Source organism: Giraffa tippelskirchi, chromosome X (genome assembly GCF_054371585.1).
Source record: "Giraffa tippelskirchi isolate mGirTip1 chromosome X, T2T-mGirTip1v1.2.pri, whole genome shotgun sequence".
In the NCBI taxonomy this organism is placed as follows: Eukaryota; Metazoa; Chordata; class Mammalia; order Artiodactyla; family Giraffidae; genus Giraffa; species Giraffa tippelskirchi.
This window is the reverse complement of record NC_137289.1, coordinates 106,093,828-106,107,403: the sequence shown is the minus strand read 5'-3', so window position 1 is coordinate 106,107,403 and position 13,576 is coordinate 106,093,828. Positions and strand designations below refer to the sequence as shown.

General features: G+C 44.5%; 1 protein-coding gene across 1 annotated transcript in view; it reads right to left on the bottom strand.

Annotated features, from left to right (window-relative positions):
- The window catches only part of DIPK2B (divergent protein kinase domain 2B), a 46,182-nt gene extending 33,176 nt beyond the window's left edge, over positions 1–13,006 (bottom strand). Inside the window, exons 1-2 of the mRNA XM_081566400.1 lie at positions 12,565–13,006; positions 6,398–6,662 (exon numbers count right to left, since the gene is read on the bottom strand). Coding sequence (XP_081422526.1) covers positions 6,398–6,662; positions 12,565–12,797 — 498 coding nt within the window. The 5' untranslated portion in view covers positions 12,798–13,006. The remainder of the gene's footprint in view (positions 1–6,397; positions 6,663–12,564) is intronic.
- Between the last annotated feature and the right edge of the window lie 570 nt (positions 13,007–13,576).

Sequence of the window (13,576 nt, the reverse complement as noted above, 5' to 3'; positions counted from 1 at the left end):
TTGGTCTTTGATCTGAAAAGGGTGGAGCAAAACAGTGGTGAACAGGAATGGGGTGCCAGAATGTGTAAAGGAAGCTTTCATTGTCTGGAATGAGTCTTCCCACCTGGAAGATTCACAGAGACCTTGCAAACAATATTGCTGAATCTCGGGCAGTGAAAGGGGAAAACAGAAAAGGCATGAAAATTCATTTCTGATATTCAAAGGAGCAAGAGGATCGATTTTGCAAAGTACTGCATGATAGGAAATATTCTTAAGACAAGGTATTAATAGAATGATTTGTGCACCTCTAGAAGAGGAAGAGATGATCTTAAGTCATTACCGGGGAATCATTTAACAGAATTATTCTAGAATAACTCTTTTTCCTTTGACCTGGTCTTTGGCATTTCTACTTTTTAAAATGTATTGAATGTTTCTGTGGCTTAATAAATGGTTTTTAGAATGTAACACATGTATCAGTTACTTCTACCAATTTTTTTTCAAGCAAATATCTTTATAGATTATATATTATATACTATGTAGATAGCCAATCCCCAGGACTCTGAGACAAGCTACACTATCAAAAGCGTTTGCTCCAGAGTAGGTCGTGATAGTGATAGGGATAGCTAGATAGCCAGGAAAGACATCATAGAAAGAACAAAGGATGGCTTGATTGAAGAAGGGGCTTGGTTTGCTAACATGTAAGTTCAGGAAAAGCTGAGGGCCCCGGGAAGATGATGTCTGCTCTGATGGTCTGTCTTGGTGACTGTCTAGGCTTCAGTAATGCTTTGTCTGGGGACTGCCTCTATTCTGCATTTGAGACTTACGGGGAAGGAGCCACTGGCAACTCATGTCTACCTTTCCTGAGTCTTCTCTTGCCTCCGTTTTTCTCTCCGAACCTGTCTGTGTCAAGGGAAACCTTTCACTGTCTCCTTTTCATTCATGAGATCAAGAATAATTTAGGAGTCATTTTCGAGGATGGGTTGGATAATCTATGAGTCTTGTTTCTTTTTTTAAAAAAAATTATTTATTTTTGACATGTACACGCTGCTCAATTTATTTATTTATGGCTCACCAGAGCTTCCCTGGCTCAGATGGTAAAGAATCTGCCTGCAGTGTGGGAGACCCGGGTTCATTTGTGGGTTGGGAAGATCCCCTGGAGAAGGGAATTGGCAATCCACTCCAGTATTCTTGCCTGGAGAATTCCATGGACAGAGGAGGCTGGTGGGCTACAGTCCATGGGGTCGCAAAGAGTTGGACACGACGGAGCAATAACGCACACACACACTGCTAAGTTATCAGACTTCATCACATATGCTTTGTCTCCCCAACTGGGGCGTTATCTCTCAGAGTGCAGGGGCCTTGTCTAGACAGCCTTATACCCTCCTAGGGTCTAGGATACGTCCTGCATATACCCTTTCAATATTTTTGAATAAAATTTAAACAAAAAGAAATTTTATCATTCATTTAGCAGTTACCTGTAAAACTGTATTCTGATTAAATGGTTAATATGCACTTTGGTTACTTTATTTCTCTTAATGTATGTGTATGATGGTTTAGTCGCTAAGTCATGTCCAACTCTTGCGACTCCACGGACTGTAGCCCACCAGGCTCCTCCTCTGTCCATGGAATTTTCCAGACAAGAATACTGCCTTTTCTTTCTCTAGGGGACCTTCCCAACCCAGAGATTGAACTTGGGTGTCCTGCATTGCAGGCAGATATTTGACCGACTGAACCCCCTGTGCCTCTTGCGTCTCCTACATTGGCCACTAGGGCCACCTGGGAAACCCATCTCTTATTGTATTTATGTAAAAAAAGGAATCGGAGAAGGCAATGGCACCCCACTCCAGTACTCTTGCCTGGAAAATCCCATGGACGGAGGAGCCTGGTAGGCTACAGTCCATGGGGTGGCTAGGAGTCGGACACAACTGAGCGACTTCACTTTCACTTTTCCCTTTCATGCACTGGAGAAGGAAATGGCAACCCACTCCAGTATTCTTGCCTGGAGAATCCCAGGGATGGTGGAGCCTTGTGGGCTGCCGACTATGGAAGCAGCAGTAGCAGCAGCAAAAAAAGGAATTGAGACCAGGGAAGTAAAATTGCCAGGCATCTTGCTTTAAACAAAGCTTCCTGGACACTCTATACCACCATCTAGTGGGAGAAAAAACTCCACTTCCCACCCGACAAGAAACAGGGTTAGCGTATAGAACAATGTCCAGAATGGATGGCGGTTGAGGGGATGGGAGGAGGACCTGAAGGAGGAACTGTGTTTTCCTCTGATTAGCCATGCGATGCTGAGGGTGGCTGCTTCTTGGCGCTTGGAGTAACAGCAGAGGAAGCCTTCTTTGTGGTTTTGTGAACAAGCACATCATGATAAACTCTGGGTGCTGTTCTTGGCCACGGCTCTATTTGTGGGCTAGTAATTTAGGCTGTGGGATATTCCCGTCAGAACAATGCAGGTTTTGGAGGAGAAAAGGCATGGTTTTATTAGCGTAAGTGCCACAGACACACACCCACACACATTGCATTGTTTCACCCTTTTGCTGATTCCTGGTCCAGTCCAGCCTCCTCGGCAGCCCTTAGGTGCAGTATATTGCCTGTGGCTCAAGAGAGGGTCCTTGGTATTGATACAAAATTGCACTTGGCATCTGATAGTGAGCACTGGATCTTTTCATCCAAGTCGACTTTTCTAAGCAACACCAGCAATCCAGGTTCTGAGGCCCCTGCACCAGTCAGATCCCTCCTGCCTTCAATTTTCTTTTATTTCTTCGTTTCTCCTTCCTTCCCTGCCTTGCCAGTTTTCTGAGCCAACCCATCAGTTTCTTGTGGCTCCCTTTGTCTCCTCCAAACACACATCAGCACATCCACACTCAAATATGCACACTTGAGGGTCCTGGCCTAGATCCCTGGTGGAAAGTGGCTCTTGAGGAATTCAGAGAAAGCACACTGAAGCCATGTGCTAAATGGCCTTGCCGAAATGTCGAGTTGGCATCGGGCCATTTAATATAGAGTTGAAGGATGAGGCAAGTCTCCCTACCATCCATGCTACAATCTCTCTCCACTTGACTCCTGAAACTCCCATGTGAAAGAGAAATACTATAATTTCCAAATTAGAAATCAGGACTTCGTGTCTGACTAATTATCAGAAAAATAGGATAGAGCTATTTGGCCAAGCCTGGGATGAATCGGCAATTACATAGATGTCACCTCATAGTCCAGCTGAAATCATGACAGAGGCTGCTTGCATGGAACACTATTGAGGAGAATTCCGGGGCCACATCTAGGTTTTGTGGGGGGAATAATGCAGGGAGGTATTAGGAAGGTCTGAGATAGTCATGGGATGGGCTAGTGGGAGCATCATAATATTGACTTTACACACAAATGGTTTCTCGGAGGGCTACAGTGAAATGCTATTAGCTGTTAACATCCTGGCATGAATTAAATTATTAATGTCACCTGTCTGGGCTCTAAGGGAATGGAGTCAGAGGATTGGTGAAGTTTTTTTAATGACTTATTCTTCCTTTTTTTATTAAGGTAAAATTTATATCACATAAAATTCATGATTTGGACCCTTTTAAGGTGAACAATTCAGTGGCTTTTAGTTGTACAACTATTACCACTATCTAACTCCAGAAATTTTCATCACCCCAAGAGATGCCATGTATCTATTAAAGAGTCACTCTTAATTCTCTTCTCCTCTCAGCCCATGGCAACGACTGCAATATGGATGGGCTTCCCAGGTGGGGATAATGGTAAAGAACCCACCTGCCAATGCAGGAGATGTAAGAGACGTGGGTTTGACCCCTGGGTGGGGAAGATCCCCTAGAGAAGGAAGTGGCAACCCATTCCAGTATTCTTGCCTGAAGAATTCCATGGACAGAGGAGCCTAGTGGGCTACAGTCCGTGGAGTTGGGAAGAGTTGGACCCAACTGAGCAACTAACACTTTTACTTTCAGGACTCAACCACAGTTTCCAGTCCCCAGGGATCTTCTGCTTCTACCACAGCATCTATACTCATCAAGGTAGGTGACACTAGATGTACCTGGCAGGTTGCTTTGGGCTTTCTAGGCCCCCTAGGATAATCTCTACTGCATTATGAAGTGTCTAGAAATGAAGGAAAGCGGGAGTCTTCCTTAGTTCAAAGCCCAAGACCAGTTTAGTCACTGTCTGTGGAATCCCAAATGTATCTTATGCACCAGGATATTCTGTCCTTTGGTACATGGTCCAGGACCCAGGTGGAGATAGTCTGGGGCTGGTGACTTGGGAGAACTGTGCCTGTCAGCAAGGGAGCAGACAACAATGAGAGCAGGAAGAAGTGATGGGATTTTCAAGGGGTTCTGAAACAATTCCTTGTGTATCTTGTTTTACTCTTCCTGGGGACTCTTATTTGTTCCTGAGCACATATTTGAGGCAAAGCCCAGGAGGTCTCATATTAGTCCTTCCCATGTGGCCAGGCTGAGAATGACAGACGGTGGGTACCCCAGGCCAGTGCGGGGAGGGTGTGTCTGCAGGCGGAGGGTGTGTCTGAAGGTGCAGAAAGAGGCACAAGGGCATTACACCTAGGGTGTGTACCATGGTGTGAACTTTGATATCTGTCCTCTGTTTTCTGTTTCTGCCCAGTGTTGAGCAGCTCCCATAAGGTTCTTCCCACCTGAGTCTCCAATTCCTATCTCCCACACCAACTCCAAGACCCTTAGGCTGGGTCCTGCCACCACCTCCCCAGCCTGGGAATAGCTTGACTTCCTCTGGCTTATTTTCTCCCCATTCCAGGCCAGTGAGATTTGTAAAAGTACAGAGTACAAAAGGACCATATGTAAAGTTCAGTGTCAGATGATGGCCATGTTACCAGCAGCTTGATTCCTCTTGATTTCTAAGCAGTTTCCACATGACCATAAGGCAAAGTCACATGATCTTGCCACGTGGTTGAGATATCTACGGACCAGTGATTCTGCTTTGTTCTGGGTGACTCATCTTGAACACACCAAAGGGAAGATCTATTAGTGCTCAGAAATCGCCTGGGCAGCCTTATGTGCCCGTTTGAGGGGGCTAGTGGTCTGGGGACTTCAAGAGACAATCTTGGCATGCCCCTGAGGGATGCCAAATCCTCCAGCCTCATCATGGCAGGAAGACTGAGGTGAGTTCTTCTTTCTCATCTTTGCTAAAAGCGAGTGGCTCCTCAATCTTTTGAGGTGGCGTTGTCTGCCCTAAGGAGCCGGGCTGGATGTGTGTGGAGGTACATGACTATGTTGGTTTGGATAAAAATCAGATGATACCAGCAATGACAGTGCAGAGAGGGACAAGCACAGGGTAAGATGTCACCAGCAATGTGCCAAAGCTCTGAAGGCAGCCTACTCGTGGGAGTGGGTGGGAACTCTCAAATGGGAGGAGGGAGCTGCGTTACTGGAGTCTGCTTTCACAGTGACTTAGGTTTGGTTCTTCTTCATGGTGGGAGATGAAAAAGGAAGCTGATTTTCAAAGTAGGGTTTCTGGATCATGAAAGATGATGTATATGGAAGCTTCTAAGATAGTCACATGGAGCATAGAGAACAGACTTATGGACATGGGCAGGGGGAGGAAGAAGGTAAGATGAATGGAAAGAGTATCATGGAAGCATATACACTACCATATGTAAGATAGACAGACAATGGAAATTTGCTGTATGACTCAGGGAACTCAAATCAGGGCTCTGTAAAAACCTAGAGGGGCAGGAAAGGATGGGAGATGGGAGGGAGGTTCAAGAGGGAGGGGACATATGTATACCTATGGCTAATTAATGTTGATGTATGGCAGAAACCAATGCAATATTGTAAAGCAATTATCCTTCAATTAAAAATAAAATCGTTATGAATATTTCAAAAATAGAACAGTGACAGTTTAGGGGTTAGCAAACATTGTAGGCAAGCTAAGCCCTTTTGGGGGAGGGGGCAAGGTTGGTTGGTGAGGGTCATCCTGTCAGATGTTCAGACCAGAGATGGCAGCTAGGAGCTGTTTCCCAAAGAGACTCTCAGGGTCACATCAGAGAGAATGGAGAATGACAATGGGAGGAGTCCCTACAACTAAACCACTTTGTGAAGTTGCTCAGTCGTGTCTGACTCTTTATGACCTTATGGACTGTAGTCTGCCAGGCTCCTCTGTCCATGGGATTTTCCAGGCAAGAATACTGGAGTGGTTGCCATTTCCTTCTCCAGCGGATCTTCCCAACCCAGGGATCAATCCTAGGTCTCTTGCACTGCAGTCAGACTCTACTGTCTGAGCCATCAGGAAATCTCTTTAGTTCCTGTCTTGTCACAAACCATGTTGTTTCATGACACTGTTTTGTCCCACTTTAAACAAACTACAATTCCTTTTGCCCAGACAGATCTAGATGTGAGCTGGTAATGGTACCCTCTGTTCTCCTGCCCCCCACAGCCAGGACACTCACCCGCACCAGGTCTGGTGTGAGTCGCTTGGCCTGCAGCCATTTCTGGAACCTCCCCGTTTTCCGTAGGACAAGCTCAATACTGCAGGTCTTTGGGGCAGCTGCGGAGGCACAGATTCTCCTGTCTGAGATCTTGTTTTGCTGTTTGCTGACCAGCCTTAAGATCTCCACAGGGCGCCAGGTTTTGAAATCATCTGAGTAATTTGCAGAGTAAGAAGGCAAGTCATCAGGAGGTGATCCAAGGTGTAAGCCCAGCCCGTTGTCAAACCTGAAAAAGGATCAGCCATTTTCAGATCAGCCTGGGAGCTGGAGAGAAGGAACTAGCAGGGACAAGTCACACTGCCAGAGCCAGCAGAGCCCGGGGACAGGGACATAGGGGTCCACGTCTGCTCAGATCCATTTCTTCTCCTTAGACTGGGGTGCTTCAGGCTCTTTCTGTCAAAGGATTATTTTTGTTTTCTCAGGCTTAAGGACGTTTATATGTGATGTCAGAAAAGGGGAGGGATCTGCCTACCGGATACAAACTTTATCTTCTTCACTTAACTGGCTTTCTGTGAAGGCAGCAGCTTTACACACGCTGGTACCTTTGATTCTCCTCATGTCCCATCCCCACTTTACAGATGTGGAAGCAGGCTTACAGAGCTTAAGTGCCTTGCCCAAGGTCAGATAATATGTGGCTAAGCAGGGGTGCAAACCCAGGGCTCTCTGTCAGCAAAACCCATGATCTTTCTCCTTCGCTACCCTGGTTCTAGTTGGCATGCGGAATCTAGTTCTCTGGCCCCTTGCATTGGGAATGCGGAGTCTTAACCACTGGACCACCAGAGAAGACCTGAAACCATAGTTCTTGAAGAAGCTTATCGTCCTGCACTGGGGAGAGCACTACCCCCTTCATATCCAACCCCAAATGGCCCCATCAATTTTTCTTTCAGTCCGAAGATTTAAGTTAGTGGTCCCAGCCAAGTGTCAGGGAACGGTGGCTGTTAAAGGGTCAGCAGACTCAAAGCTATCTGGGAGCCAGAGGGTGTGTGATTCCACACAACGGCCTGGGCAATGCTAGATGCTCCCCAGGGGAGAGGCACTGGCCTATTACCATTTGCTGATTTTCTACTCCCACCCCACAGTGACCCTTTTCTCCAGTCATCTCTCAGCTGTGTGCCAACATTTCCATCAGGAAAGAATGCTAAATCTTCTTCTCATTCATGTATGAAAAATTACTAAGAAAATTGTGTATCTTCCTTATTATTGAGGGTTATACTGCAAATGAAAATTAGGTGTATATGTTATATATTTAATTTCTTTTTAAAAAAATAAATAATTATTTTATTGAAGTATAGTTGAATTACAATGTTGTGCTAATTTCTACTGTATAGCAAAGTGATTCAGTTACCTGTATATATACATTCTTTTCCATATTCTTTTCCAGTATGGTTTATCACAGGATACTGAGTATAGTTCCCTGTGCTACAGAGAAGGACCTCATTTTTAATTTAATTTCAATAAGAATCTTTAAATTCTTATTACTGGGCATTACTGGGCAACCTCATGATAATGAGTTTTCTAGGAACTAGCTCCACACCCTACACTGTATTTTTTTTCTCACTTATATGACACAGTTACCCTAAGAGACTGCAAGCTTTTCTAAGAAGATGCTCTAAGAAACTGTCAGTCAATACCTTTTGCAATACTGGACTGTTTAAACTTCAATGGAAATAGGCGCAAAGAATTCTGTTCCAGGACATTGCCACAAATCTGTTTAAAAAGACCAAACACCAAAAACTTGCAAGGAATCAATTTTAATGGCATTTTTAGGACAAAAATGGGAATTGATCCTCCCCACTGAGGCAGGCCTGTCTGTTTCCTGTAGCTGCTCTTGTTCATGTGGGTTCAAACCACTACTCCCCAAGGGCCTGTAACTAAGAGTTTACAACCAGGTGGCTCTTTTAGATAACAATAATAGCAATACACATTTATGAATCACTTTAGCAATCACTTTGCTAAACACTTTATGTGCCATAATTCAGTTATACCTTTCAACAAACCTATGAGGTCAGCGCTGCTGTTATCATGCAGATAAGGAAACTGAAGCACAGAAATGTTGAGTGCTTTACTCCAAGTCACACAGCCAGGAACTGGAGGAGGTAGCCTTCAGGGCTTGTTCAGAACTTATACTCTGAACCACTTTGCTGCTACTTAGTCCTTTATCATCCATTTTATGAATTAGCTCTTGGAACAGACTGGTAACATTATTAGTGGTTATAGCTGTGTGCTAAGTCCCTTCACTCGTGTCTGACTCTTAGTGACCCCATGGACTGTACCCCACCAGGCTCCTCTGTCCATGGGATTCTCCAGGCAAGAATACTGGAGTAGATAGCCATGCCCTCCTCCAGGGGATCTTCCCGACCCAGGGATCGAACCCAGATCTCCTGCATTGCAGACGGATTCTTTACTGTCTGAGCCACCAGGAAAGCCCATGAATACTGGAGTGGGTAGCTTATCCCTTCTCCAGGGGATCTTCCTGACCCAGGAATCAATAGGGAACAGATAGGGAAAAAAGGAAAGGTGACATCATCCACCAATCATGTATCTTCAGCCTACCCAGTAAGCCTCAGGAGCTCATTCTCTGTTGCTGAACAACAAGCATTGTCCAGTTCTTAATGAGGACAGGTCCTGAAGTGCTAATGCTTGTCTGGCTACAGCATTTCAGCTTATCATCTGAAAGTCTGGGATGGGTTTTCTCATAAGGTAGCATCATGATCATTTTTCAAAGTGGAAGAATGTTTGGAGACGAACAAGAACAGGATGAGCAAACACACCTTTGGAAAGAGAGGCAAAGGATGTGAATTTACAGACCATTTAGCAAAGAAGAAATACAAAAGGCCAAGAAATCTGAAAAAAGGGCTCAACTCAGAAGAATATACAAAGCAAAAATAATAGTAATAGTAAACATTTCTGAGTGTGCAAGAAGTAAACTCTATAGGAAGAAGTCTCCATTTGTATATATATACATATATGTCTCAAAATTCTGAAAATTCACTCTATTTTTTGACCCAGAAATTTTACCTTTTAGAACTTGTTATAGGAATCAATTATTGATATGCATAAAAGTCTAACCACAAGGAGGTTCAACATAGCACTGTTTTTAATAACATAAAGTGCAAAAAATCCTAGTTGTCCCACCACAGTGATTTAGTTAAATAAATTAGGGTTGACTGATGAAATCGAATACCTTGAAACCACTAAAAATCAAATTGTGGGAAATAGTTTATGTGGAAAAATCTTCCCGATATATTGTTAAATAATAGTTTCCAAAAGAGTGCATAATATGCTCACATTTTTGTTGAAAAAATTTTAATCCACACTTAGCAAAAAGGTAGTAAGGGTCATACACCAAAATGTTAATGAAGTGGTGATCTCTTGGTGAGGAATTGTCTGAGATCTTTATTTTGTGTTTTCTTTAACTGATATTTCCTGAAGATTCTAAAATAAAGAGATATCCCTTTTAAAATAAGGAAATAACTATTTACAATGTAGAGAAAAGGACTATAAACAAGTCTACATTTCCAGACTCATTCACTGGCCTCAGTTTCCTTGCATTGAGAATGTGACTTCTCAACGTGAAGCGTTCCAGACCCCAACCTGCCCTGCCTGGTGATTTCCTGCTTGGATCTGCACACTTCCCTTTCAGGCAGGCACATGTGGAAAATGAATTCTGAGGGAGCTGAAGTAATATCCTGAACTCAAATTGGAACACAAACCTATTTGGGGAAATGCTTCCTGAATTTGGCCATTACTTGCCTGATGAGAAAAGCCTCATTTCTTTCCACTTGGTGAAGAGTCGACTCTAAGATTCATATATTCTTGTTTACTTATCTGGAGGAGAAAGTGAATCTGGAGCTCTTTCTCAGGTGAATCCCTTAATTTTCCTCCCTCCTATCTTAAAATATGTCCATGTTTTCACTGCCTTCTTTCTCTAAGGAATCAGTCCCACCCACTTCCCCTGTGTTACTGGTTTTATTCATCCCATTTCTTAGGTGGGAATTCTTGAGTTCATTTTCCACATCTCCATCTTTCTTTCCTCTCACGTTGAGTTGATCAACAAAATAAGTCTCCGGCTGAACTGACTTGCATCCTTCCTGGCCGGCTTTGTTCTCAATGATCTTTCTCTTGGACAAGGAGAACTGGTCTGCATCACCTGGCCATTCTGCACACTGCTTTCCAGAAGATCTTTGCAAAATACTGGCCTTATCTTGTCCCCACCCTATGTAACACCCTCACCATTGCCTGCTACAGAACTCCCGTAAGTGGAAGTCTTTCCATTTTTCAACATTCAAAATGCTTTAAAAATGATAATAGAATACACACACACACACACACACACACACACGTGTGTGTGTGCGCGCGCTCAGCTGTGTCTGACTCTTTGCGACCCTATGGACTGTAGCCTGCCAGGCTTCTCTGTCCGTGGGATTTTTCCAAGCAAGAATACTGGAGTGGGTTGCCATTTCCTCCTTCAGTGAATCTTTTCAATGTAGGGATCCAACCTGCATCTCCTGTGTCTCCCGCTTGGCAGGCATTTTCTTTACCACTGAGCCATCTGGGAAACCCATATATACGCACTACCATATATAAAATAGATCACTAATAAGGATCTACTGTGTAGTGCAAGGAACTCTGCTCAGTATTCTGTAATAACCTATTTGGGAAAAGAATCTAAAAAAGAATGAATATACGTGTATAGACAACTGATTCACTTTTCTATATATCTGAAACTAACATAACATTGTAAATCAGCTACACTCCAATAAAAATTTTTAAAAAACAGTCTACTAGGAAAAGTTCATATCAACTCCCTGTGATATCTACCATCTCACAAAAGAAGTTCAACATTTTTATTGGTATTTTCTGTTTGTTATTTCTGTTTAGTAATTTAGTGGAATACTCAAGTTTTGGTTAATATAGATTCAAAATAAAATTATTGTCAGTTAATGCCTTCTGCCTGCTCACCAAATCTTACAAGCCAGGGGCAGAGCCTCGGGGGAGGGCATAAGAGAAGAGATCTATTACAAAGGGTCTTTAATATTGAAAAGGCTGGAGACCACTGGCTCACAGGTTAGGGTCCCAATTCCTTGGTATGGCATTCAAGGCCCCCTGCCCCTTGCAACCTCCTCCTTGTGCTATGCCTCCACATGGGCTCCATGCTCCAGCCACAAAGGCACACCTCTGGGCCTTTGCTTAAGCTGATCCTTCTACCTTAAGCTGCTCTCCTCCCACTTAATTTCAGCTCATCATCCTTCATGGCTGTGCTCAGAAGCCCTTCTCTAGTCCCCATTTGGAATTAATATTCTCTCCCTGGAGTTCCCCAAAGTCCTTTACACTTCACTTCTGGTCTGCATCAGATCAGGTTTTATTGCTATTTGTAACACTGTTCCCTACCTCCTGAACCCCTGGAGGGCAAGGACCAGAGTTATAGCAATGTCATTATAGCATGTCCTGGGCCGTGGCCATAGTAAAGGTTCATTGAACATGAGCTGACAGGGTTGAATTCCAGAGCATGGTACCATTCTCTGGGGAGAGCCATGTGCGTGAGATTTATTAAACTTAGGTCTTCCTCTGATCAAGGTAACAGCTCACAACAGAAAACTCATTCAGAAACTTTGGAGCAAACTGCTTTTGTATGAGTCCCAGATATGCCACTTATTAGGTGGTGACCTTGAGCCAGTCACTGAACCTTGCTAGGTTTCCGTTCACTATCTGAATCATGGGTGCGAATCACTAACTCCCAGGATTGTTGTGAGGCGAAAATAACAGTAGCTTAAAAAGGTTCGTCACATAGTAAGCTTTCTATAAATTTTATTTCCCTGCTACTATGAGAAATGAACTTGGTAAACTCAATAGTCCTGGGCTACTTCATTCATGGAGAAGAAAACTTTAAAACTTTACGCTCCCACTTTCAAAGGAAATGTTGGATTTAGCATTTAGAGCTGGAATTAAGCTTCACACCTTCCCTCCTCTCCATCCCAACCTTAACCCATTACCACTACAATTAAATGGCTTTGCTTCAGCTCGCACCCCAAAACTACACCCTGACTTGTTTTCAAGAAATTCCTGGACCTCATCACATGAAGGGAACAACATTTTGCCCCTCCGAGTTATCCAACTGAGATTCTGACCTTATTTCTTCTTTAAAGAACTTCTTGCAAATAGATGTCCCGATGCAGGCGTTACATTTATCAAGACCGAGGAAAGTCCTTCCCAAATTGTAGCTCGTTCGGACTCGGGACACTGGAGAAGGAGAGGGAGAAGCCGGCGAGGAGACAGAGTAGCTCAGGCCGGAGACCCACAGCAGCAAGAACGGCCAGCCCAGGTGGAGGGCGGCAGCCTTGGGCCCCAGCCGGGGCTCCATCGCAGGCTCAGGATTCCAGCTGCAGCCCTTGGCCGCCCACTTAGGGCTGCACAGAGGCAGGTCTTGGCAAAAGAGAAGGGGCTGGCTTTAGGGCGCTGACCCCATCCCAGCTTCACAGGATTCTGCTGGAGGATGCTAAGGACCTTGGGGCTAATGAGGCTGGGGAGGAGGTGAGGAAGTCCGTGGAGGATGCTGATAAAACCGTTTCCAGAGTTACTCTTCCTCTGCCCCGGGCCAGAGGCTACAGGCCGGGGAGGGGCTGAAGGGCAGATTTCGGGATGGACAATGGCCAGAGCCTCCCTATGCAGTCCTTTTGACAAACACAGGATATCCTGGCTGTGCAGGAAAGGTCCAGGCAGGATGTATGTCCGACCTGGTTTCCACCTGGGAGTTTTAAAGGATCCTGAAGGCCTCCACCCTCCACTGTTTTAATTCTGGGTGTATCTGTCCCTATGGATTACACACACACACACACACACACACACACACCCCAACCCTTCCCTGGCCCCCTGCCATGGATAATTCAGCCTGCCCCTTCACCAGCCATATTTGGCTGTGAAAGAATTAGAAGTCAGTTCACCAGCCATTAAGTAGAACATTTTGATTGGAAAGGTGAAGCCTTTTTACCGCTTAGGGCAGGGGTCCCCAACCTTTTTGGCACCAGGGACTGTTTCGTGGAAGACAAATTTCCCATGGACAACGGGGGTGGGGGGATGGTTTGGGGATGATTCAAGCACATGACATTTATTGCGCAGTTTATTTCTATTAGTATTACATTG